At 41.1% G+C, this 25,974-nt stretch overlaps 1 protein-coding gene across 2 annotated transcripts in view; it reads left to right on the top strand.

The window, feature by feature from the left end:
- LOC134351044 (histone acetyltransferase KAT6A-like) overlaps nucleotides 1-25,974 on the top strand; it is a 198,011-nt gene that overhangs the window by 120,540 nt on the left and 51,497 nt on the right. For both annotated transcript variants that reach the window (XM_063057046.1, XM_063057047.1), the window contains exon 9: nucleotides 20,999-21,114. In XM_063057046.1, the coding sequence (XP_062913116.1) occupies nucleotides 20,999-21,114 (116 nt within the window). The remainder of the gene's footprint in view (nucleotides 1-20,998; nucleotides 21,115-25,974) is intronic.

Raw genomic sequence — 25,974 nt, 5'->3', positions numbered from 1 at the left:
ATTGTTTTTGGTGCATATTTGCTAGCAAGCTGGCTCAAGTTGCAAGTATTGACGTCAGGATCAGCGATTTATTTTTATCTCATACAAAGAAAAATATGAGCCTAGCAGGAAATGAAGATGTGCCTTGTTGATTAGAGTAAAATTAATTTCAATACAGAAATATTGCTTCTGAATGCTAATTTGCACTCGGAAGTAAAATGCAGTGGAATGTTTGCAAATGGAAATTGTCATCTGATGTGTCAAGGATATTGTCCATAAGAGAATAGTTAAGTGTGAAGAACTCGGAACCACCCAGTGAGACTGGTAATTATATCTGTAGAGGAATTTTTGAGTGCAAGCTGTGCACTCACATTATTCCCAAAGAGTTTTCAAAACTACAAACAATGGGTAATTTGAGTTTGACAGTGCAATTGGCCCAGTTCCAGCAACATAATAATTGGTTGAAAATTAACTTTTGCAGCGGAGAGTAAGAAATGCTAAATATAGATCGATAGAATTACATATCCGTATTGTGAGACCACATGCATGAAAGTAACACTTTGTTGATCTTCGCGTCAACTGGTGCAGCTTTGATGCAACAGAAAACACCTCACCTCGTGGTCAGCAGTACTGATCAATAGAAAATGGACATTTTTGTCCCACTTCTGAAACTCAGGAGCAGAATCAGAATCAGGTTTACTATCACCAGCTTATTAAAGCTGATTCTGAGGAATATGTGAGCAGCCAGCAAAAATGCCACTCAGTCTTCCTTTGTATTTGAGTAACATCATGGCTAATCATGTGCTTCATTCATTTTCCTGTCTAATCTCCAACTTCCCCATTGTTCAAAATATCATTGATATGGCCTTTGAAAATAACCTTCATGTGCATTTCATCATTTTCCTGTTAATGTCCACAATAAAATTAATCTCAGCTAGTATATGGTAATACATACAATTCTGTGCAAAAATCGTAGGAACATCCATATAGCTAGGGTGCCTGAGACTTTTGTATAGTACTGTAGGGTACTGTAGGTACCTTGATGTTAAATTTGCTTTCTTTGATTTTGATTTGACTAGCAGCTGCGTAGCAGTAGCATATTAATCAAATTAGTAAATACTGAATGTACCCTGACGTTTTGTATAAATACTTGTGGTTTGGAAAACTGGAGCTGCTGCTATTGGGAAAAGCTCCCACACCCACATTATTTATTTAGTTATCTAGCTATCTATTTATTGAGATACAGCGTGGAATAGGCACTTCCGGCCCTTTGAGCAACACGGCTCAGCAACCCCTAATTTAAGCTTAGCCAAATCCTGGGACAATATACAATGACCAATTAACCTACCATCAGTACATCTTTGGACTGTGGGAAGAAAGCAGGGAACGTAAAGCGTTGTGCTAGCCACTATGTGAGCATCCAGGTGGTAATCAAAATACTGCAGAAGCTGGACATCTAAAAATAAATGCAGGAAATGCTTGAGACTGCATAGTGGGTTAGTAAGCCCATCAGGGGTTATGGGGAGAAGGCAGGAGAATGGGGTTGGGAGGGATAATACATCAGCAATGCTGGAATCGTGGAGCAAACTCAAATGGGCTGTATGATCTAATTGGACTTTTATGTTTTATGGTATTTTCATTCTGTGAAGAGAGTAATAATTAGTATTTCAGGTTTGTGATCTTTCATCAGAATGATTGAAAGTTCATTGACGTGAAACATTAACACTCTTTCTCCACGGAGTACTTTCTGATCTGCTGAGTATTTCCACTGTTTTCTGTTTTCACATCTAGATGAGATGTATTTTCTCCTTCTGGTTCCTACTGTAAGTCTATCTTCTGTTTTCCCCTTCATCTCTCATTCCATCTTCTACTTGCTGTGAGGAATGAGCAGTTTGCTGCCTAAGACACATAGTTACTTCAGACTTGATTCAACAGCTTCTGCTTCTCAGGAACCTTTTGTAAGGCATACTAGAACCAAGAATAAACATCCACTCATTGGGGACTGTTATTTGTTTTTGTCTTATCAACTTTCAACAATTACTTCAAAACTTCATAACAAAAAATATACAGCATCCCTGATAATAGTAGAACTCTCAAGGAGTGTGATCATAGCAAATAAATGAAACTGAGCCCATGAAGGTGGTATTAGATGAGACAACTTGGCTTAGGAGAAGGAGAGAGGCTTTAAAGAGCGGGAAGTGTTGAGAAACAGAAAAGAGAGAGAGGTATATTAGGTGATAACATCCAGAGTTTGGAACATGGACAGTTGAAGGCACAGACATCAGCTGAGGTGAAGGCAAAGCTCAGAGGAACGCAAACCCTCCACTGATTGCGGAGATGGCGGTGGTTACAAAGATAGTTGTTTTTGAGCACAAGGATGTGAGTTCTTATTTTGATTGTCCAGAAGCTAGCGCAGGTAATTCAGGTCAGTGAAGTTTGTTAGTGGCATATTTACCTCAATCAGTGTAGAAAATGTAAGTTTTTTTTAAACTATTCGGATCAGTGGGTACCTGAAAGCTGCATTCTGAAATGAGCTACGACCATTGCAAGTTGAATCATTTTTTTTACAAAAATACCTTTATTATAAATTCAAAGCACAATAGTACTATTATACAATTATATTACAAACATGCCAGCAAACCATGACGAACACAGACTAAACTGACGCATTTCCATCCCCATCAAGGATGGCATTTATTCCCCTGCTGTGCCCATTAGTTTCGGAACACCTCAATGTTACCTGTGGATACCATGTGTTCTTTTTCTACTGTTACCCAGGTCTGGGCTTACTCCCTGAATATTGCTAGGCAGTCATCCAGGGCGGAACTCTGCTACCTGTCTCCAGGACCCACGGATGGCTATTTTAACTAGGACATCCTCATCCGTGCATGCCCCTCCTCCTTATTGGATGGCCAACCTGCTGTTTTCCGACAGTAGGATTGCTAAACATTTGAGTGAAGTATTAGCCATGTCACACAGTGCAGAATGTAACAGAGATTTTCACTTAATACTTTAACTTGCATGACTAATCCACTAATTAGCTGTTGCAATTCCTTCCTGCTTGGCCTCAAAGCTTGGCCAAAATGTTGGCATTTGGTTATAATTTGCCCTTGGTCTTGTACTGAGATCCATTTAAATAGCAATCAAGAAATCCTCTTGAATGTGGTCCCCTTGAAGTGTCCAAAGTGCTTCACATGAACAACACATGACAAAGCTTGACGGTTGCATAAGTCATTGCAATGGCTAGAGTATGATTCTGGGGCTTTGGTTTAACAACTCCCCCAGTATGTCAAACTGATGTTTGTCTGCTTGTCTTTAGAGTGGGTCAGACCTACAAAGAAATAAGTGCTGCCAACGAGGCTTATGGCGAGCACCGCAAGTATGTGCAGTCCTCCCAGCTGATTTCCACAGATTGGTCTGGACCACTTTGCCAAGGATGGAAGCGGATCTTCCTTATAGACTGCAGTCACTGACAGTAATTCTGATATCATGTAGATGATAACAACCAAACCTTGAAGTCGGTTTGCAGTTGTTCTCTCAGCAAGCCACGCTTTCATCTCTGTTGTCTTGATGAGGATACCTGACATGTGTTGAGAGACCACTTCATTGAGCATCTTCACTCTGTCCACCATAGAAAGCAGGATTTCCAGTTGGCCATCCATTTCAATTCTACTTCCCATTCCCATTGGTCCATGGCTGCCTCTACTGCCACAATAAGGCCAAACTGAGGTTGGAGGAGCAACACCTTAAATTCCATCTGGGTAACTTCCAGCCTGATGGCATGAACTTTGATTTCTCAAGCTTCCAGTAATTACCCCCCTCCTTTCCTTTACCATTCCCCATTCCCGTTTCCCTTTCATACCTTCTCAGCTGCTGATCACCTCCCTCCGGTGCTCTTCCCTATTCCCTTACTTACATTGTCTTCTGCCCTCTCCTATCAGATTGCCCCTTCTCCAGCCCTTTATCTCTTCCACCAATCAACTTCCCAGCTCTTTACTTCACCCCTTCCTCTCTCGCAGTTTTACCTATCACCTACCACCTTCACTTCTTCCTCTCCTCCCCCTGCTTCCTTCTCTGACTTATCCTCTTTCTTTCCAGTCCCGATGAAGGGTCTTGGCCCAAAATGTCGACTGTTTATTCCCATCCATAGATGCTGTCTGGCCTGCTGAGTCCCTCCAGCACAGTTGTGTGTTTTGCTCTAGATTTTCCAGCATCTTCAATAGCTCTTGTGTCTTGGTGAGGAGAGGGAATCCATTTGTTCATCGGCTAGCAAATTAACTGAAGTAGGTGATCAGTGAGAAGCCGTTACTAGTTGCTCCCATGCCAGCTGCTTGAATTTTGAGAGGTGGGAGGGGAAATACGAAGTTTAACCCAAATTTGTAAGTACTTCTCCCAGCATGTTTAGCAATATATAGTCTACCACTATTGATTATAGGCTAATGTGTACTGTGGAGAAAACTGAAATAAACAAATGCTTTGGATCCTCAAAGGATTAAGGCAGACTGCCAGTATTGTTCTGTGTGCCCAGTGTGTTTGCTTCGTTGAAATCATATGCTGCGCACTGATCACATGATCAGTGTCACAGCTGCTGTGGCGTTTCAGTGGCCAGCAAGTTAACTCACATTTCCTTTGCAAATAGATGAGAGTGTAAATCTTTGCGTTTCTTTCCTCCTCAGAAGGAAAGGCTTTTTTATTCGCGATAAAGTTCAGTAAAACTGGTAACGTTTCAAATTTTTGTTCTTTTCCTGTGTTCGCATATTCATGTTTAAGCAGTTGTATTGGAGCCAAATGTCAGCATTCCCGCATGGAATTCAGTTTGGAAGAGAGGTGAAGACACATAGGAAATAGTCTGATAACATGTGCATTGGCTCAGGAAGACACATTCTTTCAATTGTCAGTCTTTATTGAATGATGTATTGTTTCATTGTGGGCAGAAAGATATAGTTTATTGTACCACTGCAAAATCTCCTCGAGGTTATGCCTGTCCAGAAGAGGTTTTTTCCCACTCTTCCGAGACCCAATCTCACTGGTCCCCCTCTGTGGTCTCTGCTGCTTCCCATTTCTTTAATCTAGTGCTTCCCCAGGCCCGCTGAGGTCTCGATACAAAATGTCAATTAACTATTTTCCTCCATAGACGCTACCTGACCGGCTGCATTCCTCCAGCTCCCTTGTGAGTTGACAAGGAAGATACAGTTACCAGGTTGTCAATTGCTGTTAATCTTAAATTAGCTGAATTGAAGTTAAGTCCATGCATTTGGAAGTTTCTAACATGATGAAGAAATAAATTACTGACTTGTTAGTCTATTAAACTCTGTAGGCCTCTGGATTTCTGAAATGGTTTTTGTAAGACCTGCAGTGATTAATAGCATGATTTTACCATTCAACCGTCAGGCTCCTGAACCTGCGTGGATAACTTCACTCATCTCGACTCTGAACTGATTCCACAACCCATGCACCCTTCCAAGGACTCCACAGCTCATGTTCTCAATATTATTTAGTTTTTTTTTGTATTTGCAGTTTGCCTTCTTTTGCACATTGGTTGCTTGTAAGCCTTTGTAGTTTTTCATTGATTCTGTTATATTTCTTTGTTCTACTATGAATGCACTCAAGAAAATAAAACTCAGGGTAGTATATGGTGATGTACAGTGTACATACTTTTAGATAGATAGATAATAAATTTACTTTGAACTTTTATCCAAGGATTTTTAAGGATCCGTTGAGGTGGACATTTGACTACAATTGTACAGAAAAGCACACTTCCTGAAATCGGTTGTGAATCTTCATGTATTTCTAAGAACAGTTTCACCTTGCCACTCTCACCAAGAAACTCCTGGCATTTTGAAGGAGGAAAACACAGTGTTCAGTGCTCAGAATCGTTCCCTGAATGTTGATGCTCTACTTTGGTTTGGAATAAAGAATAAGCGCTTGCAAAAAGAAGTACTTAGCCATACCCCGATTGTATTATAATAATAATAATAATCTTTAAAAAATAAGGTGGTGAAGAAAAGCTTCAGGTGCTGGAATTGGGAGCAAAGATAAACTACTGTAGGAAATTAGGTTCGAGGAGGCACGAGGGCAAAGATTGCAGAGGGCAGATGACCAGTATAAAGAGGCGAGAGAGAGGAGAGCCCTGGGCTGAAAGGTAGAGCGAGGCGATAATGGGTAGATGGAACCAAGTGTGGAAGGTGGGTGGTGGGGGTGGGGTGGAGATAGAAGCTGATGGGTAGAAACAGATACGATGAACATTTTGGAGAAGAGCCAGGTGGGGGGGGGAAGGAGAGATGGAGGCTAGAAAGTGATGTGGGAGCAGATAAAGGAGGGATGATGGGCAGATACCTATCATCCTTCCTTATCTGATTCCACATCATCCACCTGCCTCTGTCTCTAAACTCCCCCCTCTGCCCGCCCCCACTCGGCTCCATCTGCTCATCAGCCCCCCCATCTTGCATCCTTCTATCTATCACCTGCCTCACAAAATAACAAACTTCACAGCAGATAGTACTCTGCGAAAGTCTTAGGCACATTTATATAGCTGGGGTGCCTAAGATTTTTACACAGTACTCTTATTTGTCAACTTGGAGCGGAGAGCAAGTTTGTTAATCCGGCGGGAGCAAAGGATGTTGGGAATAGCGTGGGTGGAGTGCCATGGGAGGGGTGTGGGACAGGCACCAAAAAAGGATGCCATGGGCGGGGTGGGGTGGGGTGGTGGCACAGGCGCATACACACCCAGTCTTGAGACTCCAGGCAAAGTAATTTGATTCCAGACATTTGGCTTATTGAGCATTACAGAATGTCTCTCTCTCTGGTGCTTCCTGATTCCTTCCCACTCTCAGTCCACAGTAGAGATCTGTGTCAGAATCAGGTTTATCGTCCCTCACTCATGTGTCTTGAAATTTGTTTTTTTTTGTGGCTGCAGTACAGTGCAATGCATAATACAAATACAGTACTGTGCAAAGGTCTTAGCCACCCTAGTGCACGCTCTCTCTCCCCCTCCCCCCTCATCCCCCTCCACAATATATATTTTTGACATTTGCACAATACTGTGTGTCAGCGATAATAGATCTGATTCTGGTTCTCACCCTGCCCTCTCACCTCTTTGTACTAGCCATTATTCATCTACATTTCTCAATTGTATAAATATGTCTTGCTTAGAAAATTTGTTCTTGCACTTGATCACTCAGTGACTTTCATTTTGTCTTGAACCATGGTCTTCTTTTGTTTCTGCTCATATGCCCTCAGAGTGGTGTCAAGACAAAAAAATTTTATTGAAGCCTGAATGCTATAAACAAAGTAATTCAAACTGAAGATTAATGGTGCTCCTAGGAACTTTATTTCAAACTTTTGTACTCAGATTTATGTTTATGTAAGTTCATACAGTTTGTTTTCTTTGAAAAGGTAGTATTGATGAACAGGTCTTTGCTTTTACAGCGTCGTTATTGGCTCATGAGATTCTGTCATTGGTTAATCAGCCCTTGGCGATCTATACCTTCTGTAATTTATTCTCTGTGAAGTAACTGAGAATGGAGTAAGCAGGCACTGGATCAAATTCCCAGGGCTTTGCAGTTTTTTAGATACAGGTCTGTTTCAGCCTTGTGTCTCACTCAATCACATTTGTTGAAAGGTTAGTCCATATTACTTGGTGTAGTTTTGGGGTACTACACAATGACTTGCTGAATTCTGAGAGGACGCCGAGTTCTACCTATTGTCCTCCAACTACTATGACTCAATGTGGGTTTCTAGAAAACATGCTGATGATGGCATTTATGTTTTTATGTAATTTTGGTAGGTGTGGATTAGTATGTTCTGATGTAAAGAATAAGCTGGATAAATTCTGTAGAAAATGAAGTTCAGGGATCAGAAGATGTAGATGCACAAATTACTAAAACTAACCACAAATAAGCCACAAAAGAAGCAAACGAGATTGGGGTTCAGTACTGGCGCAACAAGATTGGAAAGTTGATGAGGCCACCCTCAGGGTAGAGGAGCAACACCTTATATTCCATTTGGATAGCCTCCAACTTGATGGCATGAACATATTTTCTCTTCTGCTCCCTCTATTCCCCACTCAGGCCTTTTACCTCTTCTTACCTGTTTATCACTTGCTCTGCATCCCCTCTTCCTTCCCTTTCTCCTATGGTCCACTCTCTTCTCCTATCAGATTCTTTCATTTCCCACCTTTCCCACCCACCTGGCTTCCCTTTCACGTTCCAGCTAGCCTCTTTCCCCTTCCACCACCTTTTTCTGGACACCTTTTCTGGTGTCTTCCTATTTCCTTCTTAGTCCTGAAAAAGGGTTTCAGCCCGACACTTCCATAGATGCTGTTTACCTGCTGAGTTCCTTAAGCATTTTGTGTGTGTTGCATTGGAAAGTTTTGTTCATCTTGCAGCATTAAACAATTATGAAAAATGCCAAAAGTAAGAATTAGCTTGAGGGAACACCAGAATGAAGAGATTATAGCTATGAGAGAAGAATAGCCATGGCTTTTCTCCAGAAAAGATAAAACAGAGTTAGAGATCTTAGTGATATCATATTAAACTTTCACATATCCTTGATGTAGATTTTACTGCTTTTGTGGGAGGGCAGCATTAAGTTAGCATGAAATGGGGAATTCAGGAGAAACCTCTGGAGGACTTTAAGCATATTGTTCTCATGTATCCAACACTAACACACGAGGAAGAGAAGAATAATGTGGATATTGATGAGTTAGGTAATAAATTAACTAAAAACAGGAGAGAGCCACACTCGTTCCATAAGACCATGCCTGCAAGAAAATGAATCTCGGGACTATATAGTGAAATATATGTACTTTGATAATAAATTTACTTTGAGCTTTGACCTCCTCATATTCTATGTGCAGTAGTCTCTCTCTAGAACATGTTTAACTGATGAGCAGTCGAAGTCCTTTGGGAAGAGAATTCCGCAGACCCATACCAAAGATAGAAAAGTCCTCTTCATCTCAGTCCTACATGACCTATTCCTTATCTTTGGATTATTAGTCCTGAAGAGGAACAAGGAGTTTCATGGCTCTGTAAGCACCAGTGTTGATCTCTTTAGCCACATGGTATTGAGCTATTCATGTGTTAACTCTTCAGTAGTTGCAAACTAAAGTATACACGGGGTGTTTCCAACTCTGGATAAGGGCTTGGGGGCACCACAGTAGCGTGATGCTGAGGGCGTTCTGGAGTTCGGAATTCAATTCTGATTTTATTCTGTAAGGAGTACCTCTACGTTCTCTCCGTGGAATGTGTGGAGTTTTTCTGGGTACATCCAGTTTCACCCACAGTCCAAAGACATACCAGGTAGGTTAATTGTTCCAAGATTAGGTTAGGGTTAATTGGGGTTGCTGAGGGTTGCTGGTGCGGTGTTGCTTGAATAGCCGGAAAGGCCTACACCATGCTGCATCACTAAATAAATAAATAGGATTTCCTGACCTCCCTCTGATTTTAGGTATTAATTGGGAATGAAGCACATTCCCAGAGTGAGTGAAGATGAGAAATCCTTTCCCTAAATGACATTGTTCTTGTTCTTAATGTTTTTCTGTGGTGCATGATTACACAAAATCAAACATATTGGATTGTTTACCAAAATTAACTCCACCACATTCATTCATTAACGAGGAGAAGATAGATTGGCAAGGTAATTGACCTAGATGGGCTACATGGCCTTTGCAATATTATTGTACATTAGAGAAAACTAAACCTTCAGGAAGCAGTAGTCTAGAAGTCAGTGTGGGTAATTTGATGTATTTACTGTACCTTCAATAATCTTTCTTACTGTGATGCAAAAGCCATGAAATCTGAATGCAGTTTCCGCACATAAATTGTATCATAAATCTCCCTTCAGCTTGAAGATGTGCTTTTTTGTAATGATCTGTGTGACGACGAGCTCTTCCTCCTAGAAAATTAAACCAGTTATGGTTTAGATCAGTGTGTACATGTGATATAAATTTTATGGTTTAGAAATGACTAGGGCCAGCAGAAAGAGAGCCAATGTCTTTAAATTATCAAGACGTTTGTGCTTGTGATTAGAAGTAGCACGATTGCAGGGTTTTGCTCAGTATTCATGATCAGCTTTCCCCCAGAGATGAAGCATTTTCCTTTGTTTCCACAGACGCATGTGGTAATGATGGTCTCTTTTTCTTAAATTATCACCTAATTCAGAATGAAATAACTGCATCATGACGGCCCATGTGGAGAAAAGTGCTCCTTTGTATTGTTTTATATCCCTATCGAGGATTTAACACATGCTGTCCATTTAATTCCATACAGTCTGTCTTGATTTTTCTTGCTTTTTTTTTGTTGTTATTCCTCTCGTTCTTAAATGGCTTTATGTTTTATTTATAAAGATTATCTTTATTTGTCAAATATACATCAAAGCATCAGAACATACAATGAAATACATCAGTTGCGTCAATGACTAACAGCCGGAGGATTGGGGCAGCTTGCAAAAGCGGTGCCAAGCTTCTGATGCCAACATAGTATGCCCACAGCTCACTAACCCTAACCCTCACCCTCCTCCTTTAAAATGTGGGAAGAACCCATGCAATCATGGGGAAAGTGTGCAATTCCCTATAGACAGCGGCGGGAATCGAACCCCTGGCGGTGGTCACTGGCGCTGCAGTTGTTTGTGCATATTAAAATTTCTTCATTTATTTTGTACTTGTGTCAGTGTTCTGCTATCTGAATAATTGACTGAAATAAGAATATATAATTCTTTTAGTCTGAACTTCAAACTAAAACTGTTTTGCAGAGTAATCAGAATCAGGTTTAGTAACACTGAGATATTTCGTGAAGCTTATTGTCTTTGCAGTAGCAGTATAATGCAATACATAATAATAGAGAAAAAAAGCGTGAATTACAGTAGTTAAAATCGTATAAAAATTTTAAAAAGTAGTGGGTTCAATGTCCATTCAGAAATCAGATGGTAGAGGGGAAGGAGCTATTCCTCAATTGTTGAATGTGTGCCTTCAGGTTTCTGTACCTCCTTCCTGACGATAGCAATGACAAGAGGGCATGTCCCGGGTGAGGGGGGTCCTTATTGACGGATGCTGCCTTTTTGAGGAATGGCTAAAATTGACGATGTCCTGAGGGCTGGTGCTCATGATGGAGCTGACTTAGTGGGAAAACAAAGAAGCAAGAGAAGCATTCCCATTCTGACATGTCTATCCCCGGCCTCCTCTACTGTAAAGATAAGCCACACTCAGGTTAGAGGAACAACACCTTATATTCCGTCTGGGTAGCCTCCAACCTGATGGCATGAACATCGACTTCTCTAACTTCCGCTAATGCCCCACCTCCCCCTTGTACCCCATCCGTTATTTATTTTTATACACACATTCTTTCTCTCATTCTCCTTTTTCTCCCTCTGTCCCTCTGACTATACCCCTTGCCCATCCTCTGGTTCCCCCCCCCCCCGTCTTTCTCCCCGGACCTCCTGTCCCATGATCCTCTCATATCCCCTTTGCCAATCACCTGTCCAGCTCTTGGCTCCATCCCTCCCCCTCCTGTCTTCTCCTATCATTTTGTATCTCCCCCTCCCCCTCCCCCTCCCACTTTCAAATCTCCTACTAACTCTTCCTTCAGTTAGTCCTGACGAAGGGTCTCGGCCCAAAACGTCGACTGTACCTCTTCCTAGAGATGCTGCCTGGCCTGCTGCGTTCACCAGCAACTTTGGTGTGTGTTGCTTGAATTTCCAGCATCTGCAGAATTCCTGTTGTGAAGCAAGAGAATGGTTGATTCAATCTAATCAGTCTTTTATTTCTAAAGATTGGCTTTATTTGTCCCACATACATCCAAACATAACAGTAAAATGTGATGGTTTGTGTCAACAACCAACACAGTCCGAGGATTTATGCTAGGGCAGGCCGCAAGTGTCGCCACACTTCCCACACCAACATAGCATGCTCACAATTTACTATCCTCAACCTATACATCTTTAGAATGTGGGAGGAAACCCATGTGCTCACGGGAAAATGTACATCTCCTTACAGAAAGCAGCAGAAATCACACAACTATTGGTGATTGCTGGCGCTCTAAAGTGATTGTGCTAACCACTACACTGCAGTGCCAATTTGCATAGCTTATCGATCTAATCATCACCCACCATTTTCCCATCTCCAAACATCCCCCTTTCTTTCTTTTGCTGAACTGATCTGAACTTGATTGTTAACACATTTTCTGCACTATCTTCTAAACTTATAAATGAACTCAGCTCTCTCAGCCATATGTAAGAAGTATTTTTGTGAATTTTTTTGTGGTCTTTCAGTAACTCCTCAGTATGGGAACCTCATGAAAGTTTTTAGTCCCTGTCATGGCCTGTCCTGTTCTTTAACTTTTTTAAATATTGCCATCAGATGATCCCCTGACCAGTTGTGTGATAACAAAAGAAAATTTCAAATATAAATTTATACTTTTCATAACATGGAATATGATTCTGAGAAAGTGCAACCTGAAAAGAAATTACAGCTCCCAGCAGTAGAATTAAAACAGAAAATGCTGGAAGTAGTCAGTCTATTCTGTTTCTCTTTCCACAGATGTTGTTAGGCTAGCGAAGTACAGGAATTTCTGCTTTTACTTTGGATTTCCAGTGACTGCAACTCTTTGCCTTGCTTTAAAGTGGAGCTGTCCTCACAACTGCAAATGCATTCTTTCTGCTCAAAACTTCAACTTCTTTAGGGGCTGTATGTTAATGCAGAAACTTGCAACTTGTTCTTTTCAATAAGACAATGTCCCTGTTTTTAATTTTATGATGTTACATGGTGAATATTGCCAGAATGTAAGGATGCTGAATGAACCTTTATCTTTAAGGAGCATGTCCCACACCCATACTCCTCGTCACTGTGTTTTGTCGTCAAAAAAAATTTCCTCCTGTATTAAAACTATAAATGGCGTAACTCACCTGTTGCAGTGTTGTTCCTCTCCACGACTTTTGGCGCAACAGGCAGCAACCTTGCTGTTTCTTTAGCAGTTGTTTGTTTTTTATGAGGCCGAGTTGCTAGTTCGACACTCAACCCAGCACGGATGGATGGATGGAAAGTGTGCAGGGAGCCAACCAGGTTCAAACCCAGGACCACTTGTCTCGAAGACCGGTGTTGATACCACTACACCACCGGTTGGCACACCTGTTGCAGTACCTGCCCCAAAATAACTGAATCATGCAGTATACCATTTCATGCTAAAGCATTACTTAAGGCTCCAACATTAAGGGAATGACTAATGGCATTCATGTTCAAACATGTGCCTTTGGTATAAACTATTAGTGAGTTATCTTTGTATAGCTAGGTTTGTATATATAGGATTATCCCTAAGGAAAGTTCAGATTATCTCAAGAGCACCTATGGGCACTTATTTCTGATATCTCTTGTGATGCTGCCTTGTATTCATTGTGGTCACTCATGATAATGTCTATGAACGTTTCTGTGACACATCAGGAAAGCTGACAAGACTCCCACTTGAAGATAACCACGAAAAAATTCTAAGGGAGGAGAAAGGGTATAAAAGAAGTTCACTGAAAATATGGCTTTGTTTGGATGAGGAACGTTCCAACACTACCTAGCCCTAGAAGCAAGAAGTAAAATCCCTTTATATCAGATTATCCCAACCTGGGCTCCACGAGCCACTTGGTTAATGGTAGGGGTCCATAAAAAAAAGTTGGGAACCCCTGCTTTAGATGTTTACCATAGATTGTTTCATCACGGACAATTGAGAAGCCACTCTGGTAAATTTCATATAACAGTGTGAAATTTACACTTATAGTTGGATTAAGTTATTAGATTAGATTGTGAGGACACGCAGTCCTCTTTTATTTTCATTTAGTAATGCATGATTAAGAAATGATACAATATTCCTCCGGTGCGATAGCACAGAAACACAGGACAGACCAAGACTGAAAAACTAACAGAAACCACATAATTATAACATATAGTTACAACAGTGCAACAATACCATAACTTGATGAAGAACAGGCCATGGGCGCAGTAAAAAAAAGTTCAAAGTCTCTCAAATGTCCCACATCTCACACAGACGGGAGAAGGAAGAAGACTCTCCCTGCCATGCCCAACCTGAGTCGTCCGAAAACTTAGAGCCTCTGACCAGCCCTCCAACACCGAGCACCATCTCTGCCAAGTGCTTCAACCCCAGCCCCGGCCGCCAGCAGCAGGCAAAGCCGAGGATTTTGGGGCCTTCCCCTCCGGAGATTCTCGATCGCACAGTAACAGCGGCAGCGAACTGGGCATTTCAGAAGTTTCTCCAGATGTTCCTCCGTGCTTCTCACGGCTGTTTCCATTAAATCAGAATTGTGCACGGTACCCTATTTAACAAATACAATATCATTTCACCGGAGAGCTGTGCGCACTGCGTCGCGCTGCCATCTTCTCCTCCTGCCTTTACTTCAGTTCTGCAAATGTATACCAGGAAAGTGAAGAATGACGGGTGGTGAGGAGTCCCTAAATGTACTCTTGAGAATTTTCTCAACCTGTTTGCTTCTGACCAACAAGAAAGCAAGCAATGTTGAACCTAGTATTGTGAAACAAAGTTGGGCTAATTAGGGTGTTGCAGAATGAAAGCATTAGGATGAAACTGAGCAGAATGTAACTGGGTTTGAAGTAGTTATATAAATGGACAAAGAAAAATCAGAAGGTGAATATACCTAATGGGAAATGAGTCATTTTTATTGATCTAAGGTGCCACATCAGTTTGATAGAATAGAAAGAAAGATTAGCCAGGAAAAATGGAAAGGTGCATTGGCAGGCCTTTAAGACAGAGAATAGTGTGTGTGCAAACTGGAAAGCACCCGATCATGGATTAGGATTGTGAAGAACTCATTTATGTCAAAGACCAAAGTAACAAATTGGAATAAACTTCTTTTTCCAGTATTTATTTGAGTGAGAATAAAGCAGCAGTGGTGAAAATAAAGCTTAAAAGTAATGTGTTGTGCCCTTTTGTAAAACATTTGCAAGCTACATTCATAAATACAAGCACAATTGCAACTGAGAAGAGCTTGTTCTTAGTGGATAGGCAGAGGAAAGGACAACTGAGGTTTGAAAAGAAGAAACAATTAGGAAGTCAAAATCAACTAACTTTGTCAGCATGATGCATGATAAGAGGAAGCTATAATTAACAGAAGTTGGTAAGAGAGGTTTATGAGATGTTATAACCATATATAACCATATAACAATTACAGCACGGAAACAAGCCATCTCGGCCCTTCTAGTCTGTGCCGAACTCTTACTCTCACCTAGTCCCACCGACCTGCACTCAGTCCATAACCCTCCATTCCTTTCCTGTCCATATATCTATCCAATTTAACTTTAAATGACAACATCGAACCTGCCTCAACCACTTCTGCCAGAAGCTCGTTCCACACAGCTACCACTCTCTGAGTAAGGAAGTTCCCCCTCATGTTACCCCTAAACTTTTGCCCTTTAACTCTCAACTCATGTCCTCTTGTTTGAATCTCCCCTACTCTCAATGGAAAAAGCCTATCCACGTCAACTCTATCTATCCCCCTCATAATTTTAAATACCTCCATCAAGTTCCCCCTCAACCTTCTACGTTGCAAAGCTGCTATTGACGGAAGTATTACTACTTTATTTTGGTAGGGCATCTGTCACTGGGAGCATGACTTTACTTAAGAAATAGAAATAATTCCTTAATATTTTTCACTCCACCATCAACTGCCTCAAGCCTTGGAGGAACTTCTCCAAGTCTTCTGAAGAGTTGCCTTAAAAGCCAGTTTTGTGACTTAAGTTTTTGGTCAAAAGCTGTAATTTCCTCTTGTGTGGTTTAGTCTTGAATTTTGTATGATAATTCTAAACAACACCTTGAGCAGTTGGAGTACATTAAAAGTATTGTTATAACTGTTTGTTCTACTGTATTATAGTCATTCAACATGGCAATGGGACCTTAGAGGTATATGCCAACCAAGAGTCACATCTAAGCTAGTCCCTTTTGCCCATATTTGACCCATATCCCTCTAAACCAGGGGATCTCATCCTGGGGCCCATGGACCCTCAATTAATGGTAAGGGCCCATGCATAAAAAAAAGTTGGGAACTCCTGCTCTAAGCTTTTCATATCTATGTGCAGGTACCTGTTGAAGTATCTTTTGGATCAGGGATTCCCAACCTGGGGTCCATGGATCCCTTGCTTCATTTTATTGGTTGATGGTGTAAAAAAGGTTGAGAATCCCTGTTTTAGATGTTGAAAATGTACCTGTCTCAACCACCTTCTCTGCCAGCTCATTCCATGTATTGACACCCTTTGGGTGGCAAAGTTGCCCCTCAAGCTCCTCTTAAATTATTCCCCTCTCAACTTAAACCTATATCCTTTTGTTCTTGTTCCCTGGCACATACACTCTATCTCTGTCTTTGACTCAGTCAGATAGCATTGAAATACTCCCTTTGCCCCAAGCTGGTCCATACCAACCAAGATGCCCCATCCAAGCTTGTCCCATTTGTTGGGATTTGGTCTATACCATCTAAACTTTTCTTACCCATATACCTAGCAGATCATTTGACAAACCACTTTTGTGTTAAAACAAAAGTTGCCCCTGAAGTTCCTATTAAATCTTTCCCTTCTGACCTTAAACCTATGCCCTCTAGTTCTGGAACCCTCAACCCTGAGGGCACCCTATCTATATCCCCCTTGATTTTGTACAGCTCCATAAGATCACTCCATCTTCTACATTCAAAGAAATAATTTGGACATCACTTCACTGTGTTTTGAGGATTTCCAGGTTCTATGTCCTTGTTTCTGTAATATAGTTGTATTTTCTGGAAGGAGCTTGTGCATTTTCTGAAATTTGAATCTAGGTGCCTTAGGCCTCAAGTTACATGAAGGACAGATTAAATCTAAAGGGTGGATTTGATTCAGATTATTTTTCTTCTTGTAAAATTAAAATATGCTTAACAGATGTCATTTAAAAAAAAGCTAAAAGAGCAAACGAGTGTTCTTGGCAGTGCACACTATTAAAACTACAAGATTTGGCAGGTAGTTTACACAAGTGGCCTATACAACAGGGAATTCAGGTCTTAATCAAGACTTCAGAGCTGAGTAGACCTTCAATATCGTGTACTTCCAGATACAAGGTTATTTCGCCAACTTTTATTTTTGGTTTACTAGCGTATGGTGGCTTGAAAAAGTATTCAGCACCCCGCCCCCCCCAACCTTTGTTCACAGAAATGAGCATTACAACCATAGATTTTGATCAATTCAACTGAGAATTTTATTTATGAATCACATGCTCCCTTTTTTCAATAGAGCTAAAAAAAAGGAAAAAATTTAAAGCATGAAAAATTAAAAATTCAAAAACTGATGCACAGTATTAGATTTATGCCACACATACCGCTTAGTGTTGTAGTATCTTCTATGTAATGTTTATGGGCAAGGATATGCTTTTTTTTAAGCAGTATATGTGGTGTAAATCTATTACTGCACATCTGCCAGGTCACACCATCCCTACTGTAAAGTATGGTGAAGGTAACACCCTGCTTTTCAGTAGTAGGGACTGGAAATCTGGTCAGGATTGATGGGAAGATGAAAGCTGCTAAATGCAGAGAGATCCTGGATAAAAACCTGCTATCCTCTGCCAGAAAGCTTAAACTGGGGAGGAAGCTTGTCTTTCAGCCAGACAATGACCCAATGCACGCTGCCAAAGCAACCACGAGTGGCTTCAACTGAAGAAAATTGATGTTCTTGAGTGGCCCAGTCAGAGTCCTGACCTTTACCCGACTGAGCATCTCTGGCAAGACCTCAGATTGCTGTTCACTGCTGATCCCCAACTAACCTGGCACAGCTTAAGCAATATTACAACAAGTTCCCAATGCAATTGGAGCGGGTGCTGGGTCCCGATGCTCTCGGAGATGTTATTGAAATTCTGAGATTGATGGATTGGACTGTAGTTCATGTTCACCTCTATCAGTTCTGTTGACCCTTCCGCCATGGCCAACAGTTCTGTTTCTTTCGTGTTCTCACCCGTTCTTTCTTGTTGCTGATTGATGGACTGGAGGTTGGATTGATCTATTAGTTTTTGTGTGGGGGTGTTAGGGATTTGCAAATTTTTGCTTATTTTTCTTTTCTTGTGAGGGGTGTAGAATTGATGGCTTTCTTTCAACTACTTCTCTGGTTTTCTGTATTTTATGGCTGTCTGGAGAAGACAAATCTCAGTTGTATTCTGCATACATACTTTAATAATAAAATGAACCTTTGAATCTTTGAACCTTTTGAATGCGCAATCTTGTTCCATCACATTGTGCAAAGCTAATAGACCCTATTCTAAAAGGGCTACTGGTTGTAATGTCTGTGGGAGGTGGTTCAACTAAGTACTGAACAAAGGGGGATGAATACTTTTGAAGTGCTGATATTTCAGTTTTTGATTTTTTTTCATGCTTTACAATTTTCCCTGTTTTTTTTGGTCTCTACTGTGAAGAAGGGAGAATGTGATTCACAAATATAAATTCTCAGTTAAATTGATCAAAATCACTGATTGTAATGTATATTTAATAGTTCTGTTTACTAAGTCACAGTAATTCTGAAAAGTCAAACTTGTATTCTCGTTTGATGAACTTGAATTTGTATTATAAACATTAGGGAAATTACACACAGTCTTTGTGTTGCAGTACTTCTGAAAAAGTTTGTCTTACTCCATGGCCACGAGTTATTTAATGCTGTCTAAAGGCTGATTTATACTTGTGCGCCAACTGGACGCTGTAGGTACGGTGTCAGCGCAAACCCTACGCAGAGCCTACGCGGATCCCTATGCCATAGCCTGACACGCACCTCCCAAAATGTAACTATGTGTCGCAGCAACGCAGACCGCAACAACTGTGATTGGTCCGCTTGGTAGCATCGCATTTCCTCCTACGCTGCAATAGCTTCCCATTGGCTGACTGAAGGGCAGGGAAGGAACTCTGACTGCAATGCTTTCCATAAAGCTTTACAGACCTCGGAAATTATGGAGGACACATTTCGCTTTTACGAAAAAAGACGCTCGCTGTAAACTTGTTTACCCCGAGAAAGACTGCCATGACCATGAAGTCTTGCACGGGCAGGTGTGTGCCCATGCGTGACGTGCCCGAATTGCACAGCGACGCAGACACACCAATGCACAGGTATAAATGCTCACAACACGCGTAGGCCACTTGCGTAGGTTACGGCGTCGAGTTGACGCACAAGTATAAATCAGCCTTAACTTATCTACCTTTAGATATGGATGTTACATGCACATGAGTGTCTATGAGCATGAATATGCTCTTAAAGCAATTATTAATCTTAATATTTCCACTGGTTCCCTGTATTTATTGAGATGTTCCTGCTTGTACAATATACAGAAATATAAGAATAAGGATTAAATCTGCTGGAATCTCTAAAACAGCCCATATGTTTGATGAATGGATTTTTGATGTCAAATTTCTGTTAGTGGTAAAGAGATGATTCTGGTTTCAGTTGATACCTTTATGTCCTGCTTAACTGTAACCCTAGATGTTCTATATTTGTAGGCTATTTGGTTGTTGAAGATGACATGGTCAAATCCCAAACCTGATCTCCATGTACAAGCTTCTTGAACAAGCACACTAAATTTTATTTCTCCATCCCACTTAACTCAGTTTTCTGAGAGAAATTGTGTTCCGAATGCTACTTCAGTACAGTCTAGGAGCTCAAGCTCAGCTTGACAGTTATGGCTTAATTTATCAGGGTGCGTTTGTCCATTTGGCCATTGATGGAATTCATGGATATCCTCTTCTACTGCTTTGTTCTCCTAGCCTTTCCTTAGATCCTCTCAATCTTGTCCACCACCGTTCATAGGTAAGAGCTGACTTGTCTTCTCCTGAGCCACTGCTATTCTTGCAACTCCTTTCCCCACTTCTGGCGGAGAAGTGGGGAAAGGATTTCTAGCATCTGCAGAATCACTTGTGTTCAAAACAAAGAGTAGCAGGTAAGGTTCTAACAGGGATGGATTTGGAGCAAATTAATGCCTAGAAATTCCATCATATTATCATTGCTGTGTGTCTGACCCAGAGTAAGAATGCTGCCAGGTCCCATTGCAACAAATCCTGTGAAATTTGTTGTTTAGTGGCAGCAGTACAGTGCAAGACCTTAAAAAAACAAATACTATAAGTTAAAATCAAATTAAAGAGTACAAAAGAAGAATAGTGAGGTAGTGTTCATGGACCATTCAGAAAATTGATGGCAGAGGAGAAGAACCTGTTACTACAACATTGAGTGTGGGTCTTTAGGCTACATACTGGTAGTAATGAGAAATCATGAAATTTGGCTGGACAGTTCTCGAGTTGTTAACTGTTGCTTCTGTTTTGATTTGGCTATTCTTGAATGGTTTTCTGGACCACTGGGCACAGAGCACCCTCTGTGGCATTGACTCATATACCAGGATTTAAATATCCTGTCTGTAAAGATTGGAGCACTCTCCCTTTTTATACTTCTCTTCCATGGCAGCTATAGTTTCTTGCTGCTGCCTCACTACATTGGGGAGTGTTTGATAAAGTGGTGAAGCCCTGTCATAGATTGTTGCATGGCCAACTGCTTGTCACGGCAAAAAGCTAACTGCCAAACAATTGGTGATTACATTACATTCTGTAATGGAAAGGCTGCCAGCATAAACACATTTCTTCATGCTTGTTGAGCCAAATCAACACTGGAAAATCTTGCAAAGATGTTTTAATGCTCCAGAAGTGAACATAATAACAGCATTTTCTTTATTTAAGGGCAGGAAAGAGCAAAAGGGCAGCAGTGCTGGTTATTCATGCAAGTGCATACTGAGTGAAAGTTAAGCAATGCCTATTAATAGAATGAGTCATGGTGATGGTATTTTTCTGTGGAAAACAATTGTAGGCCAAACACTAGATAAACAGTGATGTGCTGGTTGTCTCTTTACTGAAGAATTAATAATTATATTTCCTGTGTAATTTTTTCTAATAACCTATATTTACTGTAGAAAAATACTTCCAGGATTTAAAAAAAATCAAAAACTCTAATATTTGATATGCATAATTTCTTCTTTAACAGAAAGTTGGAGTCACTGGCCCACCAGATCCACAGGTCCGCTCACCGTCTGTTATTGAATTTGGAAAATATGAGATCCAGACCTGGTATTCCTCTCCATATCCCCAGGAATATACCAGGTACAGTATGTGCGAGCATTCTCATTTTCTTGTTGATTATTTGAAACTGATTAAATAGACCAGTTGCTATAATGGAGAGGCAGCTGTCACTGAATTTTGTCCAGGGGCCTGACCTCAGTGACCTTGGTTTGATGCCAACAACATTTCCAATTAAAGCAGTGGAACACTATGTCAAATTGAGTTCTTTCCATGATAAATAAAAGATGAAAATGTTGGTTATGCTAGTCATATCAGATAGAATCAGAATCAGGTTTAATATCACTGTCGTACATTGTGAAATCTGTTGTTTTGTGGCAGCAGTACATTGCAATATGTAATAATTTAAACTATAAATTACAATAACGAATACGTACACATATATATGCTTCTATTTATCTAATTAAGTACATTTATTTATATTTACAAATGAAATTAACTAAGTAGTGCAGAAAGAGAGGGAAAAATACTGATGGTGGAAGGGAAGAAGCTGTTCCTGAAATGTTGTCCGTGTGTCTTCAGGCTCCTGTACCTCCACCTTTGTGGTAGCAATGAGAAGAGGTTACGTCCTGGGTGATGGGGGGGGGGTGGGGTCACTAATGATGGATGCCACCTTTTTGAGGCATCACCTGTTTGAAGGTGCCCTGGATGCTGGGAAAGCTAGTGCCCATGTTGGAGCTGGCTGAGCTTACAACTTTCTGCAGCTTTTTCTGATCCTGTGCAGTGGCCTCTCCATACCAGACAGATATGCAACCAGTTAGAACACTCTCCATGGTACATTTGTAGAAATTTGAGAGTATCTTTGGTAACATACCAATTCTCCTCAAACTTCTTATGATATATAGCTGCTATCCTGTATTCTTGGTAATTAAATCAATATTTTAGGCCTAGGATAGATCTTCAGGAGCTTGAAACTGCTCACCCTTTCAACTTTTGATCGCTCGATGAGGACTGGTATTTGTTTCCTTGATTTCCCTTTCCTGAAGTCCACAATCAGTTCCTTGGTCTTACTGATGTTGAGTGCAAGGTTAGCCTGCGACACCACTCAACCACCTGATCAGTCTTCCTCCTGTTTGCCTCCTCATCACCATCTGAAATACTGTCAACAATAGTTGTGTCGTTGGTAAAATTATAGATGGCTTTTGAGCTGTGCATAGCCACACAATCATGGGTGTAGAGAGAGTAGAGCAGTGGGCTAATCATGCATCCTTGAGGTGTGCCAGTGTTGGTTGTCAGTGCGAGGGATATGTTATTTCCAACCAGCACAGACTGTGGCCTCCCAGTGAGTAAGTCAAAGATCCAGTTACAGAGGCCCAGGATTCAGAGCTTGTTGATTAGAACTGAGGGTATGATTGTATCGAATGCTGAACTGTATTTAATAAAGAGCAGCCTGACTTGGGTATTACTATTGTCCAGTAGAACCAAGGCTGAGTGGAGGGCCAGTGAGGTTACATCTGCCGTAGACCTATTATGGCGAAGGCACAATAGCAGCAACTCTTTCCATCCCATTAAAGATAGTTCCTTTAGTGAGATGGAAAGAGTTAATGCTTTAGGTTAATTTAAATACAGAAAGTGCTGAAGTACTCAGCAGATCAGGCCACGATGTAGGAAGAGAAACAAATCATGTTTCTGGTCAAAGACACTTTATTCATCCAAATAAAATCAGAGCTCTTACAGTCATACAGCACGGAGACAGACCTCTTTGGACCAACTGGTTATGCCAAACAGAATTCTCAACTAAGCTGGTCTCATTTGCCTATGTTTGTTCCATATCTCTCTTTTTTATGCCATGGACCAATATCATTAAGCAAGGGGTCCATGGACCCCAGCTTGTGAATTTCAGCTCTAAACCTTTCATCTCTATATACCTGTCAAAATTCCTTTTAAATGTTAATTTATCTGCCTCAACCATCTCCCCTGGCAGCTCATTTCATATACTTACCACTGTCTGGGTAAAAAGGTTGTCCCTCAAGTTTCTATTAAATTTTTCTCCTCTCACCTTAAACCTATGCTCTTCAGTTCTTGACTCCCCAGCTTTGGGAAAAGGGTTATGTGCGTTCACCCTATCAATGATCCTCATGATGTTATACATCTCTATAAGATTAGACTTTGTTCTCCTAATGCTCCAGTAAAAAAGTCCCAACTTGCTCAGCTTCTCATTCCCATGAGTCCCGGCAACATCCTCATAAATGTCCTCTGCATTCTTTCCAACTTAACGGCATCTTTCCTATAGAAGGGCGACCAAAACTGAAGACAATATTCCAAATGCGGTCTCCCAAATGTCTTCTACAACTGCAACATAGCATCCTAACTTCTGTACTCACCAAGTGCCAATGTGCCATTTTCACCAGCCTCGTCTACCTGTGAACCCTCTTTCAGGGAACCAGTTAACCCTAGGTCCTCTGTTCTACAACACTGCCAGGGCCCTGCCATTCATTGTGAATGTCTTACCCTGATTTAACTTTCCAAATGCAACATCTTACACTTTTCTGAATTAAACTACGTTTGCCATTTCTTGGCCCACTTGATCAAGATCCCTCTCTAAATCCTGACATTATTGTCTGTGACACCACCTATTTTAGTGTCATCTGCAAACTTACTGACCAAAACTTGTACATTCTCTTCCAGATTGTTGACATAGATGACAAATGGCAGTGGGATAGCACTGAGCCACCACCATCACAGGCTTGCAGTCTGAAAAATAACTTGCCATTATTACACTTCACTTCCTACCCTCAAGCCAATTCTGTATCCAGTTAGCTACCGCCCTGCCCTCATCAACCTTCCTGGCTATCTAAAAAAAAAAAGATCTCTTGTTTCTCTATCCATAAATACAGCCTGCCCTGCTGAATAGTTTCCAGCATTTTCAGATGTTCAGCATTTGTCTTTTTAAAAATTTACCTTAATATTTAGTTTGTTGATTTTTCTTTAATGTTGGGAAGGGGTGGAGTTGGGTTGGGTGAGGGGGGAAGGAGCAAAAGGGAATGTCTGATCATTTGGCCTGTTCTCTTTGTAATGTAGACAACACATTAAAAGGTAAAATCAGTATCAAAATTGCATTACATACTTCAATGTTTGTTTGTTCGTTCATTATGTGCCATGTCATATGACATAGGTGAACATGGTCTTTCCATGACCATGATAGTTCTTGACAAATTTTTCTACAGAAATGGTTTGCCATTGCCTTCTGAACAGTGTCGCTGGGTGACCCCAGCCTTTATCAATACCCTTCAGAGATTGTCTACCTGGCATCAGTGGTCGCATAACCAGGACTTGTGATATGCACCAGCTGCTCATACGACCATCCACCACCTGCTCCCATGGCTTCATGTGATACTGACTGGGGGGGAGGGTGCTAAGCAGGTGCTACACCTTGCCCAAGGGTGACCTGCTAGCGAGTAAAAAATAGAGGGAATTGTTTGTTTTAACGTGGAATTAAAAGTTCATTTGGAATGTGGTTCATACTGTGCATCACCAATAACCTACTGAATAATGGGCGTGGGAGAACAGGAATATGTGCAATGTTCCAGATTGATTTTAAATGCAGTGTTTATAGTACTTGACAGAATTGAGGGGATCTGAGGGCAACTTCTTCATACAGAAGGTGGTGCGTACATGGAATGAGCTGCCTGGGGAAGTAGTTGGGGCAGGTACGTCAACAACATTTGAAAGAAATTTGAATAGGTACAAATGGATAAGAAAATTATTACAGGGATATATGTCAAATGTAGGCAAAGAGGGACTAACTGAAAAGGGCACATTGGTCAGCATGGGTCAAAGAGCCTGTTTCCGTGCTGTATGACTCATGACTCAATGATTGCTCAGAATTACTTTACAGAATGAGGATTATTAATCACATGCCTCATGTGGAAGGTTATTGTTAAAGCCTCACCACAGGGTGAAAACCTCCAGATGGTGATTACACTTTGTCCTTGTTATTAAGCTAAATGACATCATGCAGCAGTGTCTCAGTAGTCGTCTTCAGAAAATATTGTCTTGCACACACAATGCCTTCCTCAGAAGATAACTCTTGTTAATTTTCTCCATTAAATTATATTGATTCCTTTAAAATATATACATTTTTAACTTTTGTTTCAGTGTATAAAATCAGAATGAGACTCCCTCTTCAGTTACAGTAGTGATTGGTTCAGCCCTCAGGACATTAGATTGTTCCAGTCCAGTGGTGTTAACTTGCTGCCTTAATATGCTTGCCATTGTAGCGTAGCAGTTAGTGCGATGATACTGCATTTGGGGGTGTTCTGGAGTTCAAAGTTCACTTCTGGTACCCACTGTGAGGAGTCTGTATGTCCTGCCCATGGAATGCATGGGTTTTTCTCTGAGTGCTTCAATTACCCCCAATCCAAAGACGTACCGCCGGGTACGTTAATTGGTCATTGTAAATTGTCCCGTGATTAGGTTAGGATTAATTGTGTTGGAGTCTGCTGAGGCGGCGTGTCTCGAAGGGCTGGAAAGGCGTACTCTGCGCTGTATCATGAAATAAAATATCTGCTCAGAATCAGAATCATATTTAATATCACTGGCATATGTAATGAAATTTGTTTCAGAAGCAGGGTGTAAACTAGGGTGAGAGGGAGAGCTTGGGGGAGGGGTCGGGGGAGATGATGGTCTTAGTGCAGTAATCTTGAATCAAAAATGATGGTTGCTCTACAGGAAGCAAATCAACCCCCTGCGGGAGACTTAGTGATCCTCTGGGCACTGTGAACTGATTTTTTTACAAATGAAACCTTGCCGAGGGCTGGGATATTTAATTGTTCAGCTCCAAGTAATCTTACAAGCCATTGCCCTAGCAGGCAAGCTATTTCTGATTGGGCAGAGAGCAGCTTGTTTACCAGTGCTGGCTGCCGATTCCCTCTGTAGCCTTAA

The sequence above is a fragment of the Mobula hypostoma genome, chromosome 8, assembly GCF_963921235.1.
Source record: "Mobula hypostoma chromosome 8, sMobHyp1.1, whole genome shotgun sequence".
Taxonomy (NCBI): Eukaryota; Metazoa; Chordata; class Chondrichthyes; order Myliobatiformes; family Myliobatidae; genus Mobula; species Mobula hypostoma.
Note: the sequence above shows the minus strand (reverse complement) of the source record. Positions and strands in the feature narration are given on the sequence as shown.